This window comes from Corvus brachyrhynchos, unplaced genomic scaffold (genome assembly GCF_000691975.1).
Source record: "Corvus brachyrhynchos isolate BGI_N302 unplaced genomic scaffold, ASM69197v1 scaffold14, whole genome shotgun sequence".
NCBI lineage: Eukaryota > Metazoa > Chordata > Aves > Passeriformes > Corvidae > Corvus > Corvus brachyrhynchos.
Genome location: NW_008239110.1, coordinates 8,365,509 through 8,387,385, shown reverse-complemented (window position 1 = coordinate 8,387,385; position 21,877 = coordinate 8,365,509). Strand labels below are relative to the sequence as shown.

Genomic DNA, 21,877 nt, shown 5'->3' with positions numbered 1-21,877 from the left:
TATTTAAAGTAATGATTCTGTAGGATCATTTATACTCCTAGGATAATTGTAAATAATAAAGGTATTACTGTGTTAATTTAGGTGATTTTTTGCAAGTATTTGCCACGCATGCTAAAATATAGTGAGGCTTTGTTTGGGCCTGTGTTTCATTCTGCAGATTGCATGTTCACATTTGGGATTGCAGTAGTTAAAACTATGCAGCAGCAAAGCTGATGCAGAAGGAACTGCCTTTCAAAATCTGTAAAAAATAAATTAATCTGTAGAGATCTTCTGCCATCTTTATAATATGCTGTCTTTGGTCAAATAGCATTAGTCAACAGAATGCACACTTTGAGGTTAGGCAAATATATAAATAATATTATTTGTTTCATTAGAAAATTTGCATGTCACATTATAATGTTCAGTTGAGAAAGTGAGCTATATGATCTTATTATATAGACAACCACAGCTGTTCTTTTGTATTCAGTGTTTAAAACATAGTTTGCTTTTTCCTTTGCTTTTATAGGTATAATGGTAGGATTAATACATGGTTTGATGTACTGCTAATATGATTTGCTTTTGTCAAATACACGATTGGGATTTCTTTATTTGCCATACTTTCTAATTTGTTGTAATAAGAGATGTTGCTGGATAATGAGACTGTATCTTAAATAATTGTTTAAATTTTAGCATATTTTAAGTATGTGAAATGTCACATGCAGAACGTCAGCTTAGAAAGTTTATTACTGTGAACTTTTACACTGATTTCTTATAATAGAAGATACAGTAAATTCTAAACAGATCTCAGTCCAGGTCCTCTAAATTAGAAAATGCCTATCCACACACGAATCTGTGTTCGTATGATCTGACTGACAAGTATTTTTGCAGTTTTTATATCTGAATAGCCAGGTATTTTCCAGGTGTTTGTTGACGCTGCCAAACTTGCATTTTCTGAGTTTTCAGTTAATCATCTTCATTCTTTCTGTGGACTCCTACCCTCAAAGAATAATAGGCAGCATCTCCCAGCTGTGTTTCACAGATCAGGGACTCTGTGTATGCATTAGAAAATGTTATTAGAAACAGATTGGGACTTCCTTTATTTTTCTCAATGACCAGCAAATAAATTGCTAAGATGAAGCAGGATGAATCTAAGGTAATCCCCAAATTGGTTGAGATTTACAGTAAAGGCCCAAAGGATGCCCAGTCTAGTACATCAGTGTGTAGCACATGCTTCCAGGTCATACAGCATATTTCATAACTCCTATCCCCCTTCAACATTTCAGCTAAAGAGGTAGACACATGAACAAATTCTGTGTGCCAGGTGCTCTGTGGTAGCTGCCTCTTTGCAGTGGTATAACCTCTCTCAAGTTGCTTGTGGTTCAGCGAGGTTATGAGCGAGCACACACTTGTTAATTTGTTACCACTTCCCTGTCCATACGTATCCTGCAACGAATGTGGTTGAAAGTATCACTGAGAGAGATGAAAATCATCACATACGATGTGATGAGTCTGCACAGGACAAGTTACCACAGCCCCTGCTGGTCTCAGATTTATGTGGGAACATTAATACATGGATATGAATCCAGGATCTAACTAACTGGTGCAAGCTTCTTGCATGAACACCTGGGTGGGTGCTGTATTGCTCTGCTTTATAAAAGTGCCAGAAACTACCCATGTTTAGTGCCCAGCACAGTTCATACAAAGCCCTTGCCATGTTGTAAGATATACTACTTTAGCTTTCTGTGCAATGACTTTTCTGCAGGAGGAAGGTTATTTAGGTAAGTTTTTTGTTTTTCAGAGCCAATGAGTACACATACTTCTCAGGGACAAAGCAGGGTACAACCTTTTCTAGAAATCAATCTGTTTGTATTTAGTCATCTGAAAGTGATTGTGAAGCCTTCTTTCAGAAAGTCAGCATGAAATCTTTGACAATTGTATGCAAGTCTGCCATTGAGGAATTACCAGCAAAATGCCTGAGACAAATGTACTGATGATGTGATTTTGATAAAGCGACTCATGTAGTCAGGGTCTTTAGTTGTCATGATTATAAATGTAATGTGATTTGCAAGAGTTTTGTTTCTTGTTTGGATGGGAAGGCTTTCAGAAAAATACTATTAAAATTTTTACTGGCTTAGGTTATTTTCTTACAGGGAAACTAGAATAAAATTGCTTGTCTTCCATTTCAGACAATCCTTTGAATAATGAAAGTTCTCGAACTCACTCCTCCGTCATTGCAACAAGCAAAATGTCTGTTAAGACCTCAATCTTTCACAAAGATGCTGCTACACTAGAACCCCCATCTTCTGCTAAAATTACTTTTCAGTGTAAACACACAAGTGCCCTTTCTAACCATGTTTTGAATAATGAAGATTTTGTAGAAGACCTCTCACAACCAAACACAGAAACAAGACCTGAACTTTCAGTCCATTCTCTTACAAAAGAAAGCACTTACTCAGCAAAGTACCCAACTCCATTCAGCAATAGTACCCATGCAGAAAACTCTCACAAAGAGAGTAACAAGAAAGATACTCTCCAAGTTCCTTCATGTGGAAATAATATTTTTGACTATGAAGATGATATTTCATCAGTGAACAGACCAATACCTAGTAGGAAGTACATTAGCATTAGAAAGGCTGAAAAGGATGTCTCTTTTATGCATGTGGGCCGCCATATTGGTGACAACATGTTGAATAAAAACTTATATAACTTTTCTGATATGAGCCACTCCAAAGGTAAAATGTCCTCTGAAGTAAATGAAAAATCCAGCAGTGCAAGTATAAATAGTTATTTTCCAGCAACAGCTACAGAAAATGGTGAATTGGTATCTTGTTCAGGAGGCAGTCGAACTGTGGTACATTCACTTGAAAATAACACTGATGAAGGTGGCCTTAATAAGCTTAAAATTAGGTATGAAGAATTTCAGGAGCACAAGGCAGAAAAGCCAAGCCTCAGTCAACAAGCAGCACATTATATGTTCTTTCCTAGTGTTGTTCTTTCTAATTGTCTCAGTCGGCCACAGAAGTTAGCTCCTGTGACATATAAATTACAGCAAGGCAACAAACAGTCCAGGTTGAAACTGAATAAAAAGAAGCATAGTTTTATCAATCGTCAGGAGCCTGCAAGTGTAAATGATGTTGCATCCATGAAGGAAAGCTGCTATACACAAGGTAATGCTTGTAGTAACATTCCTGATAAGGATAGTGCTTTACCTAGTGACTTAGTTCAAGTTCCTCTTGAGGCTTTTGAAAACAAAATGCCTACAAGTACTGCTAATTACACTGACTGCCAGTTTGCAGATGGATCTCTTGAAACTGAGCAGTCATTTGGACTGTGTGGGAATAAGTACACGCTCCGAACAAAACGGAAGGTAAATTATGAGACTGAAGACAGTGAATCGAGCTTTGTCGCACACAACTCAAAAATTAATCTACCTCAACCGATAGAAAGTGTTGAAAGTTTGGATGGGTCTCAGAAGTCTAGAAAGCGTAGAAAACTTTCTAAAAAATTGCCACCTGTTATTATTAAATATATTATCATCAATAGATTTAGAGGGAGAAAAAATATGCTTGTTAAATTGGGGAAAGTAGATTCTAGTGAGGAAAGAGTAGTACTCACAGAGGAAAAGATGAATTTATATAAAAAGCTTGCACCTTTAAAGGACTTTTGGCCAAAAGTTCCTGACTCTCCTGCAACCAAATATCCTATTTATCCACTAACACCAAAGAAAAGTCACAAAAGGAAAGCAAAACATAAGTCAACCAAGAAAAAAGCTGGAAAACCACAAAAAACAGGTAGTACAAATATTAAAAGAACTTTATCTTTCAGAAAAAGGACTCATACAATTCTTTCTCCTCCTTCGCCCTCCTACAGCGCTGAAGCTGAAGACTGTGACTATAACTATAGTGATGTTATGTCTAAGTTAGGTTTTCTTTCTGAGAGAAGCACAAGCCCAGTAAACACATCTCCACCTCGCTGCTGGTCTCCCACTGATCCAAAAGCAGAAGAAATTTTGACCAACCTGGACAGAGAAGCTTTATTTAGTAGGGGGCCCAATATCTACAACAGCAAGACTGTTAATACTAGTGTAGGAAAAACTAGTCGAGCAAAAACTCAGGTTAAGAAATGTAAAAAGAAATTTGCCAGCCCCACTGTATCTACCAAGAAAAAGAAAAAGATTAATCAGGCCAATAAAACACCAGATGATGGAAAGAAGAAACCTAGAACAAAACAAAAAACAGCTGAAAAAGCGTCCTCAAGAAAACGCATTGTATTTAAAGATGAAAAAGGAAATGGTCGCTCTACTGCAGAAGTCAAGTTTGTGCTGAAACATCAAGATCTGCCTGAGATTTCTTACAACTCTCTCTGTTCTCAGCCACTTCGCAACCACAAAGACAGTCCTCTTCCTGGCTATTCAGCTGGATATCTGCCATCAGCACAGCTCCCTTCAGCTGATGCACAAGGTAATTCATCGGGCTGTTTTCACTCATTGATGGAAATTGATAAGTCTGTAGATGCACAGTGTTTGTCTGCTCCACGGGAAGACCCTCATTCGTCTTTCGCATCTACTCCTGTGGCATCTGGAAGGGAAGTACCAAAAATGAGCTCTCAAAGGTCCAGGACTCAGAGTGCTGTATTTAGAATGAAGGATTCTGCTCTCATTCAAAACATATTTGATCCATCTAATCACTCAACTCACGTAATACAGAATGCGCACATGTCTAAAGATAAGACTTCCCCAAAAGCGGAAGAGATAAAAAATTTGCAAGTCAGATATTTGCCACCAGCTGGGAAATTAAATGAAACTCGTGACTCTCTGGACACAGCAAAGATGGATCAATTACATGCCACTAACTATTTGCATTGTAAAGACAATAATCAACAGCAGATTTTTTGTTTACCAGAGGCATCCAAGCATTCTGATCCTTGTTCTTCTATTCTTAAGCCATCTGAGGAAAACCCTGGGCCACTTCAGTTGCCTAAAAACTGCTTTGTAACGTCTTTGAAGAGTCCAGTGAAACAGTTAAATTGCGATCAAAACCAGAGAGGATTTCTTTTGGATATGTCACATTTTAAACCTGAAACCACAAAACAAAGGCCTCCATCAGAAGCAACAGTGCAACCAAAACCCATCTCCCAGTATAAAAACAGGAATATAGTGGCCCCATCAGCGTTTGGTGAAGGACAGTCTGGCCTTGCTGTTTTGAAAGAGTTGCTCCAAAAGAGACAGCAGAAAGCTCAGAATGCCAGTATTGCGCAGGAGCCGTTGCCCGACAAACCACAGCTGAGCAAGGGCATACCATGCCCTCTTGAACAGAATAAAGCCATCAAAAGGTCACGGTCAGTTACATCATCAAGAAAATCTCGTGCTCCCAGGAGCACAAAACCTAAAGAAAAAACAGCAAAATTTTCAAAAATGGCGTCTGCAAGCCAGCCGATTACCAGTCGCATTGATCACTCTGTATCTGATGACAGCCCCATTTTTTTTTCAGACCCTGGTTTTGAAAGCTGTTACTCACTTGAAGACAGTTTATCTCCAGACCACAATTACAACTTTGATATTAATACTATAGGGCAAAGTGGATTTTGCAGTTTTTATTCTGCAAGCCAGTTTGTCCCAGCAGATCAAAATTTGCCCCAGAAATTCTTGAGTGATGCAGTTCAGGATCTTGGTTCTGGACAAACAACAGAAAATGACTTTCTGTGTCATAATGACCAAAAATCTGAGGAAGAAAAGCAACATTCTTCAAGCACAAATAAATGGATACAGTCTGGTTCCCTGAGCCCTGAGCTTTTTGAGAAGACCTCACTAGATAATAGTGAGAACCACTGCCATAGTCAATGGAGGAAAACCATTCATTCTTCTACTTCTAGATCTAGTTTTATCGATACCTCTTGTACTCAAGAGACTGAAGTCTGTTTAAATGAAAAATTCAAATTGAATAGAAATACAGTTAATAAAGAGAGATTTCTTAACCTTTCTCAGCCAACCTGCTCAGACTGGATTCAAAGCCACATTAGAAAAGAAACCACTTTTGAGCCCTGTCAACCACTTGATTCAGTTAATACCTCTTTTACATCTTTATTGTCATCGCCTGATGGTGAGCTTATGGATGCAGCTTCTGAGGATTTAGAATTACATGTTTCAAGAAACAATGAAGCATTAACTCCAACTCCAGATAGTTCGCCAAGATCAACCAGTTCTCCCTCACAATCAAAGAATGGAAGCTTTACACCTCGTACTGCTCACATTCTTAAGCCTCTCATGTCCCCACCCAGTCGTGAAGAAATCATGGCAACTTTGCTGGATCATGATCTTGCAGAAACAGTTTATCAGGAACCATTTTGCAGCAATCCTGCAGATGCCCCAGAAAAGCCAAGGTACTGTGTTGAATGCATTTCTGTCTACGTATGATTGTGGTTATATTCAATTTTAATTTTTTCCTGTAAACAATTTTATGGTGTTATGTGGCATGGATGCATGAAAGATCCCATCTGATATACATACATTTGAAGTTGAAAATTACTGTGCTTCCAGTCCAAATACCCATTTTCTTTCATGGAATTTTGAAGGTTTTTTTGTATATTGTTGTAGTAAGTAGGAATGTGCCTTCATGGTTTGTAAAATAAAAATACTGCCTATGGGAATTGCACAGTGAGAAAACTAGTTAGTAGTACTCTGGTTTTCCATCATCTGGAGGACTGCCTGCAGTGAAGTTTAGAGTAAAACAGTAATTCAGACTACTTTTTTTCACAGGGAGATTGGAGGGCGGCTTCTCACAGTGGAAACCAGACTTCCAAATGACCTTCTTGAGTTTGAGGGGGACTTCTCATTAGAAGGTCTACGACTCTGGAAGACTGCATTTTCAGCAATGACAGAAAGTCCTAGACCGGGATCTCCTCCTCATTATGGTCACTCTACTGTTAATAAAAGAGAAAGTAATAGCCATAAAACTAGTGAAGACAAAAAAATAGTCATAATGCCATGCAAGTGTGCTCCAAGCCAACAGCAAGTTCAGATATGGCTTCATGCCAAAGAAGAGTATGAACATTTCAAGAAATTGCCTAAGAATCATCCTGCTGAGCTGGCAAAGGCAGATGAAAATTTCAGCTCTGCAGTATTGTCTGAAGAGAAATCTATAGAAGTAATAAAAGTAGCTAAAGATTTAAATTTGTCTAGCCTGGAAGATGAAAGACCTATTGTGCCTACAAAGAACTCTCCTGCCTCTGTGGCAGAAAATACAAAAACACAAACCAAGGAAACCTGTGATAAGTCTATAAGCACTATAGGAACTTCTGTAAATACTAAAAATGACATAGACTCTAATAAAACTTCATGTGAAAGCAAGACACACACTACTTCAGCTCCAGAACATGATAAAGAGGAGGAGGAGGAGGAGGAAGATTATTATGTCAATTACAGTTCACCAGATTCTCCAGTGCTTCCTCCTTGGCAGCAGGTGGCATCTCCAGATCCCAAGCAGTGCAGTTTAGAAGACACAGAGTGGAAAAATCCGGATATTATTTTGTCTTCCGTGGAAGGAAGTGATGTAGTACCTGTTGGAAGTGCACAAAATTCTCCATGCACCCAAGAGGACATTAGGACATCCTTTGACACATCTCCATTTCCAGTTAATGAAGATCCAGGAAATTCTGAATCCATTTGCCTACATAGTACACCCATTGTGCAGAGAAAAAAGCAAGATGGAATGCCTGAAGTTCTTGGTTTTACTCCTTTATCTGCAGGTAAATCCATTAAGTGATTCTAATAACACACACACAAATCTGAATATATTTCTTTTGACATAATAAGAAAAAAATTATATCTCTGCAGAAATATATTTAAAACTAGTTTTTGAAAGAAAAAGTTCTGTGCATTGTTGTTAAAGTAACTACTGAATTATTGAAAAAGTCTAGAAGTAGAACATCCATTTGCTTCCTAACAGTCTCTAGTATCTGAACTCTGAAGTGTTGGTTAAAAGCTTAATTTAAAAGTGATATTTATTTGGGGGATTTTTTGATCTTGTTGACTATATTGCTTGTATTTTTCCAAAAATAATCTCAACATATAGTGTGAATAACATTGCAGTGTTCAAGATGATAATGATGTGAGGCTTTGTAACTTACTGGCCTTGTACTATATGTTCCTAAATGTCCGTAAATACCAAATTGCAGTAGTTGTGCTTTGGCTTTGATGAAGGATAAAGCTGTATTTGCTTATATATGCAATATTTGTTTGTACTGTTAAGGAAATGCTTCTGTTGTTTCTTGCATGTTGTTTAATGCCTAGACAATACTACTGAGGCTAAGGAGTCTTTCACTCATACGTTTACAGAACCAAAAGCTCAGAAATTGAGCCACAAGAGAGGAAGTAATACTGATGGTCTTCGAAGAGTACTTCTAACAACACAAATGAAGGTAAATTAACATTTTCCGTACAGATGTATTTTTATTACGCCACGTATACACATTTCCATTCTTTCTTCTTTGTTGTTTTTGTCTTTAGCTGTTAAGATCTTGAAAATACATTTTAAATGGTAGGGTACAATTGTTGTAGAATCAGAGCACACTCAAAGTTAGGAATAAATTTATGAGTTTAATTTGGGGGGAGCGTAAGTTGGAAATTGAGGGTGCTGTTCTAGGGTAGTGAGACACTAATGAAACACTAAAGAGGCACTGTGTAAAGATGTTGTTTTGCTCTTTGAGTTACAACATCCTTTTTAAGTTCTAGTGTGATTTCCCATTTTCATATATGTATACCCAGACCTGTGTATATTTATGTGTCTCAATGTGTATTAGTTTTCAGACAATGTTCTAAACATTGTCTGAAAACAAGGAGGTCAGTTTGTGGTGTGCTGACAGAGGAGAAAGGGATTGGACTTGTTTTCCCTAAACAGTGTTTCTGCTCCCCATGTTGGAAACAGAATGGCAGGCTAGGTGTATTACTGGAGTGACCCAGTAGTTTTTTCTTCTCAGTATACTGGTATTCACCTATTTCAAAGGGATACTTAATGTACCTTTAATTCAGTGCCTTAAAAAGTGATGACTGAAACAGGAGTTTTTGACAAGTTGTTGCTCAAGAGAGAATAGAGAATTGCTGGTTTCCATATCCTCAGAATTGCAAGAAAGCCAGTATGTGTGGGACTGGCAGGGCTTTTTGGTAGGGTTCTGGAAGTTTTTGGTTGTTTGGGAGGTTTTCTAAGTATTTCAAACTGCCTCTTGCTTTGCTATGAACTAAAATTATTTCTAGAAGGCAGAAAGATACAACTGTTGTTTGCATGTTGAAAAATTAAACGAGGACATAGTAAAAAGTTGGGGACTTCTTAGTAGTTTGTAGTGTAGCATTTGCATTTTCATTGATAATTTTGTATTTAATACTTCATATTATTTTGTGTTACATATGAGTTTAGCAACCTGTGTTTTCTCATTATCCTGTGCTTTTTTCTTCCCTTGTCCGATAAGAATCAGTTTGCTGCCCTCGGTGCTCCGAAGAAAGAGACTTCCCAGATTGAAGGACCATCTTTAAATAATACTTATGGTTTTAAAGTCAGTGTGGAAAACCTGCAGGAAGCAAAATCTTTACATGAGGTAACTTTAATGTTTCATGTCACTTCATAAAATTGTAGTTTATCAGGCCGATTTTATACTGGCAGAAATCAAAAATCTTTTTCTCCTGGGTTCCTACATGACTTAAAAATTAATCAGTGTGTGATGTCTGCAACTTTTAAGTAGTTGATCTATCAGTTTCAGCTTGATGTCCAGGTAACAGTATTGAGCTAAACTTCACAGTATTTTGGTTGAGAAGATGGTAATCCTCCCTTTAAAAATAAAAATAAGGGAAAAATCAGAAGAAATAAATAGTAAGTTTTGCATAAAAACATTACTTGAAAAATTAGTTGACCATAATTTTAATGGATTGTTTTCTTAAGAAATAAGGCATCTGGCAGCAGTCTGTCAGACCCTCCTGGTATTTCTACTTGTTACCTTCTGAACCTGTTGGGCAGTTTCTACTACATTTAGCAAAATGGTGCCTATCTCAAAGAAGGTCTCTGTATATTTAATGCAGATGAGTGTTTGGTGTGGGGAGAGGAATCAAAGTGCTGGAGAAAGGGAAGCAATGTAAATACAGTACTGCTGTGTTTGGCTGCTGACTGGGCAAGCAGTGTGTGTGTATATGTACTCCTAGATGGTCTCCACATCTGTGCCTTGCATTTAGCTGTTGGCCAGTTTATACAGGAGATAGGGAGATAGCACTGAGTAGAGGACATAGGAGAAGCCACAAGAAACCAGGGGGAAATTGAGATAGAGCTTTGATAGTAAAATTTCACTTCAGTGATGTTTGTAGCGATTTAGCATGCAAATCTAGAGGAAATCAGGCTGCCCCTAGGGCAGCTTACATACACAGAAATACTTCTAACTTTTCCTTCATCATCTGTCCAACCTCTCCATTAGTCCACATTATGAGCAATATTAGGCAAGACAACAGAGCAGCAACATAGCATTGAAACAGTATAAAATAATACTGTCTTTATTGCAGAGTTAAAACTTGACAGTATATAGGGATTAGCATTTTCTTAATGTAAACCATTCTGGAAAAAGCTCTTGGTAATATGATGTGGAAGTTCCTTAATGCAAGCGAAGGCAAAGTTAGGTATTCTCCCTACCTTCCTGTAAGAGTCTTCATGCTTGTCTCAGGTGAGAGGGGGAAGGGAGAAGAAAAACCAAGAGTGTTTCTTTGTTCTTCATCAGTTCAGAAATGTGATTCAGCTCAATATACAAAGCTGTTTGAAAACACTGCAGGAATTTACAATTGTTGAAGTTGAACATTATCTGGTTTTTGTCTTACTTTCTGCTTTTGGTAGAAGAATATGGTACTCAGAAACACATGCTGAATTTTCATAACTGAGTATAAAAATGTGTTAAATGATTAATAATATTTTTTCCTAAGGTGGTGTTTTTTGCAAAAAAGTGAGATCCAGAGATGTCACTTGTATTTTCAAGATCTTAACAGCTAAAGATTAAACAGAAGTGTTTAATCACTTCTGTTAATTTTCAGGTGGGACCTTGTAGTTACAATGTAATACCACCATATAAATGTCTGCACTGTCCTAATTTGCACTGATAGTCTTCTCTTAATTTTTTTTTTAAGAAACCTGCAGAACAAACTAACATACTGTGTTTATTTTTTGCTAGGTCCAACACCTTACCCTCATCAGTATGGAGTTACATGCTCGAACAAGACGAGATTTGGAACCAGACCCAGAGTTTGATCCGATCTGTGCTTTATTCTATTGCATCTCATCAGACTCAGCACTGCCAAATACTCATAAAAAAGAAATCACTGGTGCTATAGTGATTGATAGAGACAGGACACTCTCAAGCCAAGGTGCCTATTTCTTTTTTCTTAATATATTTTACAAAAATGCTATTTCATAGTAATCAAACAGTAGCAAGCCAAATGTAATAGAGTATCTATATTACTGTGTATCTCATTAAATTTTGTCTTGTTGAATGGCCATATTAAATATGGAGTTTTCCTGCTTATATCTTCCAAAGAACTATTGCATGGGCTGTAAACCACAGATAACATACACGTGTGCAAAATATCCACGTTTGCGTACTTGTGGACAAGCTCCTGCAGTGTTCTAAAAGTGTAAAGAGGAAAACCTGCCTTTAGTTTCCTACTCAAATTGCTGGATAGCTACAAGTAGAAAATGTTAAAAGCAAGACAGTATGTTTTATATTTTACTTAAGGGTTATTTTTGTGGTTTTATCTGATCCTTTTAGGATCCAAACAGGGGCCCTTATTCTATTGTACCTTTTTGGCTTTGTTTAGACCAGTGATACTCAACCTGTGGCTCTAGAGCCGGATGTGGCTCTTCATGGCCCTACAGGCGGCTCTCGCAATGTAGGCATCTGATCGGCGCTCCACTCTATCAGGCAGCGCGGGGAGCACTGAGCAAATGGACCAGCAGTGTGGGAGTCGCTGAAGTTCCCCCTCCCATAGGGGGAAAGAAAAGGAGCTGCTGGGATCCCCCCACAGGTAAGAGTAGAGATCACCTCCCACCCAGCAGCTGTGGGGCAGAATGGGGAAAAACTTGCCCTTTTGCCCCTTCCACCCCTCCACCCCACTCCTTCCTAGCAGCCAGAAGGGATCGAAGACAGAGTGCTGCTGGGAGAGAGGATGCTGATGTGTCATGTCGTGATGTATCAATGTGTGGTGGCATTAAGGCAGCATCATGACACGTTGAAGTGTCATGATGGAAAAAAATCACACTGTTGATACTTGATTTTTATGGTGCTCTACAACTCCATTTTATTAAGAAGTGGCTCTCCAGCTGTTAAAGGTTGAGTACCACTGGTTTAGGCTAGTAAAAAAAAAAACCAACCAAAAAAAAAACCTCAAACAAAAAACCATCCCCAAAGTAGTCCTCTTTTCTTTCAGGGTTTCTTTGGCATTGTGAATGTGTATCAAACCACAAAATACTGTCTAAAATTTTAAGCGTGGACAAAAAACCTACCAAAAATAAATTTAGCAATAAGGCAACAGCTTCTTCTTTTACCAGTTTATTTTTCAAAGTATTGTAGATATTATATCATGTTAAGCTAAGTTCTTATTATTCTCAGTGAATTTTATTCTGGTATTATATGCTTGTTACTATCTTTAGAAAATTTATTTCCATTACCTTACTAAGTGAGATTTTTCCACAGTATAGCCGCTATGGCTCCCTAGGTGTGTGCCACTGATAATTTATCAAGAAAAAGCTTTCTGTGAAAGGTCCAGTGATACTTTGAAAAAACAAAGGTTCTGATCTGGTTTTGTTAGTGAAATAAAATGATGTGTTTAAATGTTATTGTGACATTCGTTGCTTTAATTGATGTGTGCTGTCAATACTTTCTTGGTTAGAACTTCTTGAGTTTCCTGTGGAGTGACTTGACATTGAGATACATTTTTTTTCCCCTTTTGTGTTATTATTGCTTTGTAAGTCACAGTACTCGTTTTAACATTTGTTTCTGAAAGCACACTTTTCTTAATTCTCAAGATCTTAAAAATGTGTCAAAGTAGAATACCTTTTAAAAACTCCAGTTCTTAATATCTACAAGGTCATCTTAACAGAGATCATACTACCTGTTGTATAGAGAAAACAGAGTATGTGTTGTGCATTATTCATAAAAAGAGGGGTTTTTTAATAGGGGAGGCAAATGCTGAGTTCCTGCATGTATACAAATTTAGATGTTACTCAGACATTATCAATGTGGACATTCCTAATGTGCACTAAGTGAGCAGTTGCTCATGTTTTTTCCATTTCTATCAGTAACTTAGCAGTGTGCTGAAAAAAAGAACTATACTGTCATATAGCATTTTCATTCTGTAAGGCATTTTGCAAAGCACTACTCTAAGATAGCAATTAAAACTATATTTTGCACAAAAACAGTGTGTGAGCTGTCATATAGTCATTTAATATTTCTTACTAAAAGTCATTTTGTAGTAGCTGGACTCTTGTACATGTAAAATAGTGAAATTTCTCTTGAATCAAATTTGTTTATATCTGAGAATTTGTGCAAGATTACCACTATGGCAGAATTCTACAAAGTGACAAGAAAAAATTATTCCACCCCAGAGGAACAAAATAAGTCCATGGAATTAATTGTGGTAATTATTAAAGATAAAAATAAGCTGTGTTCCATACGTCTTTTCAGTTACATGTTTAATTCTAAAGCAGTATTGTTGACTGAAGTAATGAAATTCCTTCTAAATTGTAACAGATTTTTTCACTTCTATTTTCTAGGGAGCAGAGGCCAAGCCCCCTTGCTTACAAGATCTGGAGTTACAGGACTAGAAGTCAGTTACGCTACTGATGAAAGAACTCTTTTCCAGGAAGTAGTGAATATTGTAAAAAGGTAGCATATCTGTACGTTCTGCTTTTATTTTTCAGGCTTGGAACAGCAGATTTAGTTCCTTCAACCCTTGTCAGTCTTTCAAATACTGATTTTGTTGTTGTTGTTGTTTTTCTCAAAGGCTTATTTCTAGAGTGGACAAGCATGGTGGTCTTTCAAATAAAAATACTTTTTGCTTTTCCTTTTCTCTGACAGCAAGAACATTCAGATCCTCTTAAGCAGCTGAGTTACAGTCTTGAAACTAATCAGCCATATTAGTAATCTTTTTTAACATACAACTTTTCCTCTTAACCCCAGAATTCATTACACATCTCTCTCTGAAACTCTCAGAATAGTAGATATTAACAGTGCTGAGAGCTATAGAAAACCCCTCAGACAGGAAGAGTTTTCTAGGAACTCTGAGGCAGGACAGAAAAAAACCTGCATGGTACTGAAACTGCTGCAGTTTAAAGTAAGGGTTTGTTGAAAAATCAGTTTCCTTCATTAGTTTTGTCTTCTCTGAATGGAAATCCCCTGCTCCATCCGACTTGGAAAACTGCTGGTTTTCCCCATCTCCACTAAGGCTGAGAAGCCTGTTTGGGAACCCTCTTGCCTGGTGTGTAGGTGGAACCACAGACGTCTCTCCAGACCCTACTGACAGGTGCAAAGCTGTAAAACTGCAAGGAAAATAAACAGATTTAAACTCTGAGTCACCCTGCTGGAATAGAGGCACAAGACAAAAAAAGCTAGGCAGAGTACATTTGCAATTCTTTCTCTCTCCAACCAGAAAACCTCTGATGAGAAAGACTTTGACCAACCCCATGAAGCCAGAATACAAAAAGAGTTGCTGAATGCAACCAGCACAGGGTGGGTCCTGGCAGAGCAGCAGATTCCTGTTCAGAGAAGACAAAATTCAGGTAAGGAACATAATACTATTTTTCTCTTTCTTGGAAATCTAGTGCTCCATCAAACTTGGGAAAATTACTCAGAATGAGAAACTGCCAATAAATGAAGAAGTTTAAAAAGTGACAGGACAGAAAGAGTATGGTAGAGAGAACTCAGCAGTTAAAATGTACATCCACATTAATCGCTGAAGAACAGAAATTGTCTGTATCTGTACATACTGAAAGCATTACAGAACGAAAAAAGTCATGCAGTTTTGGTGTACTCCAAGATGGAATGTACCAGGTTGCTGACTGAGAAATCTCTGCTTACGGGATCTTCTCTACCATGTGCTAGCATACCTTTTTGATGCAACAACTTCATCCACAAAGATTGAGTTAGTTGACTTGTATTCCTGGAAGATAAAAGGTTTGATCTATTAATGGAGAGGCAGACTGCTGTCATCATCTTCGTTTACTTCCCTCCCAACTCTAGAATAACACCTCAGGTATCAGACTTCTGATGGACTCTCAGAATTTGAATCTTGGACCACATCTACAGTTTGCTGCTCTTTTTCCCCCTTTATTTTCTGTAGCCTGGGCAAAAAAAGAAGAAATTTTGTTGGAGTAAATGTTTTGTATTTAAGCACAAAACAAGTGTCTAGGCCCAGAGTAGCTTTAACTGAAGGAGGAAGTATGGTAAAACTGTGTGATTAAGAAGTAGTGGACTGCAAAAACTTCCTCAGTGAGAAATGAACAAGCAAGCAGCTTTAATGAAAATTAGTAATTATTTTTTAAACAATCTTCTGTTGATCTTTTTAGTGTTATTTTTTTTCCAGCACAAGCTAGGAGCTTCGGCTGTTCTGGTAGATGCACTTAATAGTAGATCTGATAGATTAGAGAAAGAAAACTATCAGGCCATGTTTAAGAAATACTACCACTTGAACTTCATGGAGCAACACTCAAAATCACCTTAATTTTCCAGCTGAGAATTGTATCAGTATCTTACATTCTGATACATGCTTTAGGCTGGGCAATAATAGGCTCTTGTGACTGAACAGCATGCCCAGCATGACTGCAGCCTGCTTTTGGTTCATGTTCTAGGCCTCTTGGGCTGTGGAAGACTGAAATTCCAGATTCCTGGCATAATGAATGACAGACTGTCTGCTCACTCTTGATTGTCAATATCAGGAACAGATTTTATCAACTTGTTGGAGCACTGAACAGAGAGGATCTTGGCTGCAGGAGGAATTATCTTATGCAGTCCAGTTTAAGAATTCTTGTTCCTATTTCTAGTCATTCTCTTAGTAGTTGGCCTAATTCTTCCTCTTATTGCATATATGTGAAATTGTGGAGTTGTTTCAAGTTCCAGCCTTCTACTTCTTTGTTTAGGCCTTTTGTTTTCTTTCTATCCTGGCTATTGAAAATAAATAGTGGTTGATTCTGTAACTTCTCGTCAATACATATAAACTTTGGAAGAGCCCAATAGAGAATTCTTGGTCAGTCTTTCACACAGATGAGGCAAAGGTGATTCCTGGAAAATTTGTAACTTCTGCAGTACTCTTAGCTCATCAGCCTCTTTGACTAAGTTTTTGTCAGTGAAGAGTGTTTCCCAAATCTAACTTTTTATAGCAGAGCTAAAGTTATTCTGTTTTCATTGAAGATGAGTACTGCTCCAGAAAGTTGACTGGAATTGATGAACTGAAGTTGGATTCAGTTAATACCTTCACTGTGAGGTTGTTTAGGGTCTGCTAGATCTGAATGACCATGGTAAGGTTAATACCTAGGCATCTGTGAAGTACCAGGTTAAATGTTCTTCTGTGGATTAGTAGATGTTGTCTCTGATTAACTCAGAGCAATTGGCAAACAGAAATAAGTCATCTTGAGTTCTAGTAGACCAGAAGAAGACCTGATTGTTTCTCTTGAATTGTGATCTATGATTTCATCTATACTGAAAATTCGCAGATTTATCCAAATATTGAGGAGAATAAGCACCTCTGTTTCTAGGAGGTCATTACTGAGAGTGACTAACCTGTGAAACGGGAGTACTTACAAGTGTGAATACCAAAGTCTATGTAGTGACAATTTTAATTTTAAAAGGTATTGTAATACTGAAGTTGAGGGTTGAGAGTCAGGAAACAGACAGAAAGGAAGAGCCACAAAGGTGAGTTTGGAGGAGGGAGGCAAGAACAAACAACACGGATTTGTAACAAAGAAAACCATCGTTAAATTTGTTTTTGGTACCCTGACAACTGTCTTAGACCTTGAGAGGGAGCTGCACCTGCATAGGTCCAAGTTTCCCTTCTTTGGTAAGCTGTCCTCTGACTGTAAACCAAAAAAAGAAAAAGGGCTTCAGCTCAAAACTGACATAAAGCAGCTGAGAGACAACCTCCTTCTAATCCTGTGCAGTCACTGGGGATGTCCTAGAAGCAGAGAGATCCAGGTTGTAGGCTCCCTGGAGTTGTCAGAGAGCATTTTTTTTTTTTCTTGAAATGGAGCCTTGACATATATTGCTGTCCTAAAGCATTCTGTTGTGCTGCCTGAAGTGCTTTCTTGAATAGACCCTCTTTTGATCATAAGGTGGCAGCTGCACTCAGATGGGAGAAAAAATTGAAGAATCTTTCTGCTTGAGAAAGTAAGAGAACCATCCCTCTGAACGTAAAAGCAGGAAAGAGTAAACACATTGACATAGCTCCCTAACACAGGAAAGCTGACTGTTTGAGGAGGAGGAGAAGGTGGAAGGGAATGCTACAAGAATGTTTGCATGGAGATTTAAAACATAGCAAAACTAGGAATGTCCAAGCCTGATGGAGCAGTGGATTCCCATGAAAGAGAAATTAAATGTCTGGGCCTCCCCTTCACTTTTAAGGCAAATTGTTCCGTTTCTCTTGAAGTGCAGATGCTAACAGATTGCAGAAAAGGGCAGGTCCTGCAGGTGTGAGAGGAGCAGAATTTGGGGAATTCATGTGGGAATGCACAGTCCCCATCTCTCTGACACAGGAGAATGTGAAAACAGGATGGGCTTGAAAAAAATACTACATTCATTGCTACTTGAGACTTACCAGATGCCCACCAGCTCCTTGTCTCCATTGAAGTAGTTTTTGATAGAATTACATGAACAGAGTATAATGTAAGATTTTACATAAATATTTTGGGGATAACATTTGCATATTAATTAACTGTTAATGCTTAAATATTTTTTATAGTGTTTTTCTTATAAGGCATAATGCTAATAATTTTTTTTGTTTGGATACAGTGCATTATATTTTTTTTTCTGTAAATGCTCTAGCAACATTTTCTTCTTAAAATAGAGATGTGCTAATCTAACCTTCTTTTTCCAGGCCAGTATCATCTTCATCAGAGGCATTTTCCTGTAGAAATCTGTATTTAATGTCCTGTATCAACTTTATGGATTTTTATTGTCTAAGGCAAACTGGAAAAATGTTTCCAGGGATTTCAGTTATATGTTTGAGTCACCATGCCTTGTGTTGCTATGCACAGTTACTGCTTTTGTCTATATCATAGGTCTAGCATAATTTCCCCCCTACCCTCCCCCCCTTTTTCTCTTAATCATAGCTGGAAGAAAAATAGCAGTCAGGAAAACCAGACACATAATAGAAGGGAAGGTATAACTGGGAAGCTTTGGTGTTCATTCACGAAATTGTCAAATGAGAAAGAGAAAGAGATGTCATAGTAGCATATACGACTTAGCTGGAAAGGAAAATAATCTCATTTCTTCTCTCTGCAGCATGTATGAGTTGAATGTTAATGCTGTTGTGTTTAAATCCTGCCAGCATAAATGCTGCTTTTCATCTTTGCAGAAAGATTGGCAACAGCATGCAAAGCAGTATCAGGGCCCATCCTTTTAACAAAAGAGCATATGTTGGCAAGCACACCTCTTATTCCTGTCGTGTTATTCCTAGCCAGCAGCTTTCAGATATCAGTATTAAAATTTACTAGTTTCTTGCAGGTGTAACACCTGGTCTCATTACAATTTCTTCTAATAAAATAGCTTGAACTGATGATGAAGACCAGCTTCGTAGTATACTGTAAAAATTGTGAGACGGGAGGATGAAACATATAAAACTTGTCCTCTTAGCTCCCAGCCTGTTTCTTTGTGGCACCACATGAAAAGGGGAGAGAGAAAGTGAGAGGGAGTTGCACTTCAGCTAAGCTCACATCAGCTAAACTTTGGGTTTGCCTGTTCATTTCCCCATGTGGAATAATGTACTCTTTTAGGTCCAGCCACATCTTCTGCTCTAATAGCAAATAGAATACCAGAGGAGATCTCGGCAAGTGTCACACTGGTTCATTGGTACAGCTGGTACATGAGACTGGGCCGCAGGAGAGGGCATTTCTGCTGCATAAATTAGGATTTCGTTTATCAGCAAACAAATTAGAAGTAAGAAACAACAGTGTCTCTTTCTAGGTGCAAGAAATTTGATAGGTCTGTTAAACCTGTTGCATGAGGTCGGTCTTATGCATAGGTAGTGCAGGAGTTCAGGGTTCTACGTGTAATACAGTAGAAAGGAGTTCGTCAATTTAATGTTATTTTCGTTTTTCCTTCAGCGATAATTCAGAGATACACTTGTGAATGCTTACAGATATACATACAAAATACATATATGTGTAACTTCCTGTGGTATCTGAGCAACTCAGCTGCCAGTAGTACATTTATTGGTTTTCATGCTTTTAGAAGGATGCCACTTGGATCCAAGTTGGACAAACTGACATTAAAGGACTGTGATTATAGGGAATTTACAGTAAGATTTGATCTTACCATTTACTAGCTACTCTACCTTGATTTTCCATTTAGATAGCTTTGTATAAATCAGCTGACTGAAACTTAAACATCTGTACTTCACTGTCATTGTCTAACTAGCTATCCTCATCACCAGGAAAGTTAAACAGAGAGAACAGGATCTTGGTCTGCAAGAGGTGGCTAAAATATAAAAAATGGTTCACCCAAAGAGGCTTTTTGTTCAATGACAATAGAGACCAGTTTAGAAAACTTGAGATGCCAAAAATTAGCTGAAATTAGACACTCCCCTTAATGCATGTGTGGGGTCTAGCTGGGATGGAAAAGCAGAGTAAGTAATGGCGCCGTAAAGTGATAGCCTGTAACTCAGTAATGTGCAATTAGAGGCAATCCCTAATGGCCTGAACAGGCAAGACTGAGTTCCAAACTAGCACACTGCTTTTTTAAAAAATCTTTTGATTAATAAGCTTTCCAATCTACATGTGGATTTACATAAAATTGCGTTAAAATATGTGATACTTAAGTTAGATACAATTAATTTATATAAGAAAAAGCATGTATCTGAAAACACCATAAACTAAAGGGCTTTTATGTCTTGTCCTATAAAAACATCTTTGCATCTGAAGGATACTAGAGAAACAGTTGTTGAGATTATATGCAGATGGATTACAGAGGTCATTTTGTTCATTAGGTTAAAAGATAATGGGAAGATTACCTCCAGAACTGATGAAATGTATTCAGTTGCAGTAGTAATATAATAGCCCACTAAATTTTTTTTAAGTAGGAAGTGAGAAAAGTAATGCTCTGCTTGGGCAAGTTAAAACCCAGAGCAAGTGTCCTTCATCACAGGTGGTAGCTGCTAATATGATTATGGCAACTTGCTGCTTCCAAACAGGATGCTTGTTTCTGTTCAGAACAGGCTTAAAAGGGAAAGCAGATTTCTGGCATAATGAATATTGTTTTATGTACCACTTAAGCAGTTCTTCACAAGTTTCAGATTCACATTTGCATCTATCACGGAACCAATCTGCATAATGCCTTGTCCTGTGCAAAATCTACAAGTATTTTCCATTTTGAATTACGTGACACCAGTTTTCAAATATGAACATGACTGACTACTTCCCTCATTTTAATTAATCAGTAGCGTTTTGCAATATGCTAGGACCGAGATAGTTTAGTTACAAGAATTAATTTGAAAATATGTTAATTTTTGTCATGTTTATTCTATGCCTGTATAAAACATGGCATAATTCCTTTTTATTTCAAAGCTTAAATGGAGCTATTAATAATTTTGGAACGTCATTTGGCAGTCATTGTATGTTGTGCAGAGCAGCAAGCGGTCATAACTCTTGCTGATTCCACTGCTGGAATGAACTGCAGGCTAGCTTCAGTCATTTGTCCATAAATTGTTCCAAGTAGCTTTGGGTTTGTACTGTTGGTAGAATAGGTTTCCAAATTGAGTAAATTTACCACTTCCACTCCTGATGATCATTTCCTATCTTCAAAACCAAAGAATTATTCTTTCGACATGAAGAGCAGATAGCAGAATATCCCCCAAAGGCAAAGTACTAGTTCTTTTACTTTCTGTAGAATGCTAGAAATGAAAAACTTTAGAATCCTCTGCTTTAGGTAAAAATTGTATCAAATCCATTCCCTCACAAGTAGAAGTAGGTGATAAAGGGTATTTTTGCAACTTCTGGCAGGTGCAAAAGCCCAAATTGTAATAAAGAGAGAGCCATGCTGAGTAACAAGGTTCAGATATTTTTCACAGAAAGTTAGTGTCCCATGGCAGAAGTGTGGAGAAGCTCTTTTTTGGAGCTATTCTCAGAGTAATTAGTATCTTCAAAGTGAGTTGTCATTGCCTTTGGCTGGGTGGCATAAGCAAGGAAGACACTTTCCTGATAAAGTCTGAAGCTTCATTTGTAATGTCTGTGATACAACTAACTCGGTATTTGGGGAAAGGGTGTTCTGTATTCAGCAGTCAGGAAATACTTGCATTTTTTGGATGTGTTTATGGATGCAAGGAGTACAGAGATCCTGTTCATAAACCAAGGCCCCTGCCTCCTTCTCCAATAAACTGAGGTCTACAAGCCTGCATCGTGTTGTAGGGTTGGGCATAGACTGTGGTACAGGACCCTCAGCCTGTCATCAGTCCTTTACCTCCTGACAGCTGCCCTTATGTCATTCAGTTGTATTGAATGCTGCCTGTTGGAACTCAAAACCCCTTAGCTGCATTGAAAGAATCAATCAAGGTTGGAAAATACACTAAAGATCATTTAGTCTAACCAAGAAGCAGCTGTTCTTCCCAAGGAAGCTTCCTTTCTTTTTTTGCTAAAAATCACAGATACCTCGTTACTTTGGCTAGTCTCTGTCTGCCCAGCCC

At 37.9% G+C, this 21,877-nt stretch overlaps 1 protein-coding gene across 1 annotated transcript in view; it reads left to right on the top strand.

Annotated features, from left to right (window-relative positions):
- The window catches only part of REV3L (REV3 like, DNA directed polymerase zeta catalytic subunit), a 71,930-nt gene that overhangs the window by 24,348 nt on the left and 25,705 nt on the right, over positions 1-21,877 (top strand). The window contains exons 12-17 of the mRNA XM_017739520.1: positions 2,166-6,357; positions 6,734-7,722; positions 8,312-8,394; positions 9,439-9,564; positions 11,170-11,362; positions 13,767-13,878. Coding sequence (XP_017595009.1) covers positions 2,166-6,357; positions 6,734-7,722; positions 8,312-8,394; positions 9,439-9,564; positions 11,170-11,362; positions 13,767-13,878 — 5,695 coding nt within the window. The remainder of the gene's footprint in view (positions 1-2,165; positions 6,358-6,733; positions 7,723-8,311; positions 8,395-9,438; positions 9,565-11,169; positions 11,363-13,766; positions 13,879-21,877) is intronic.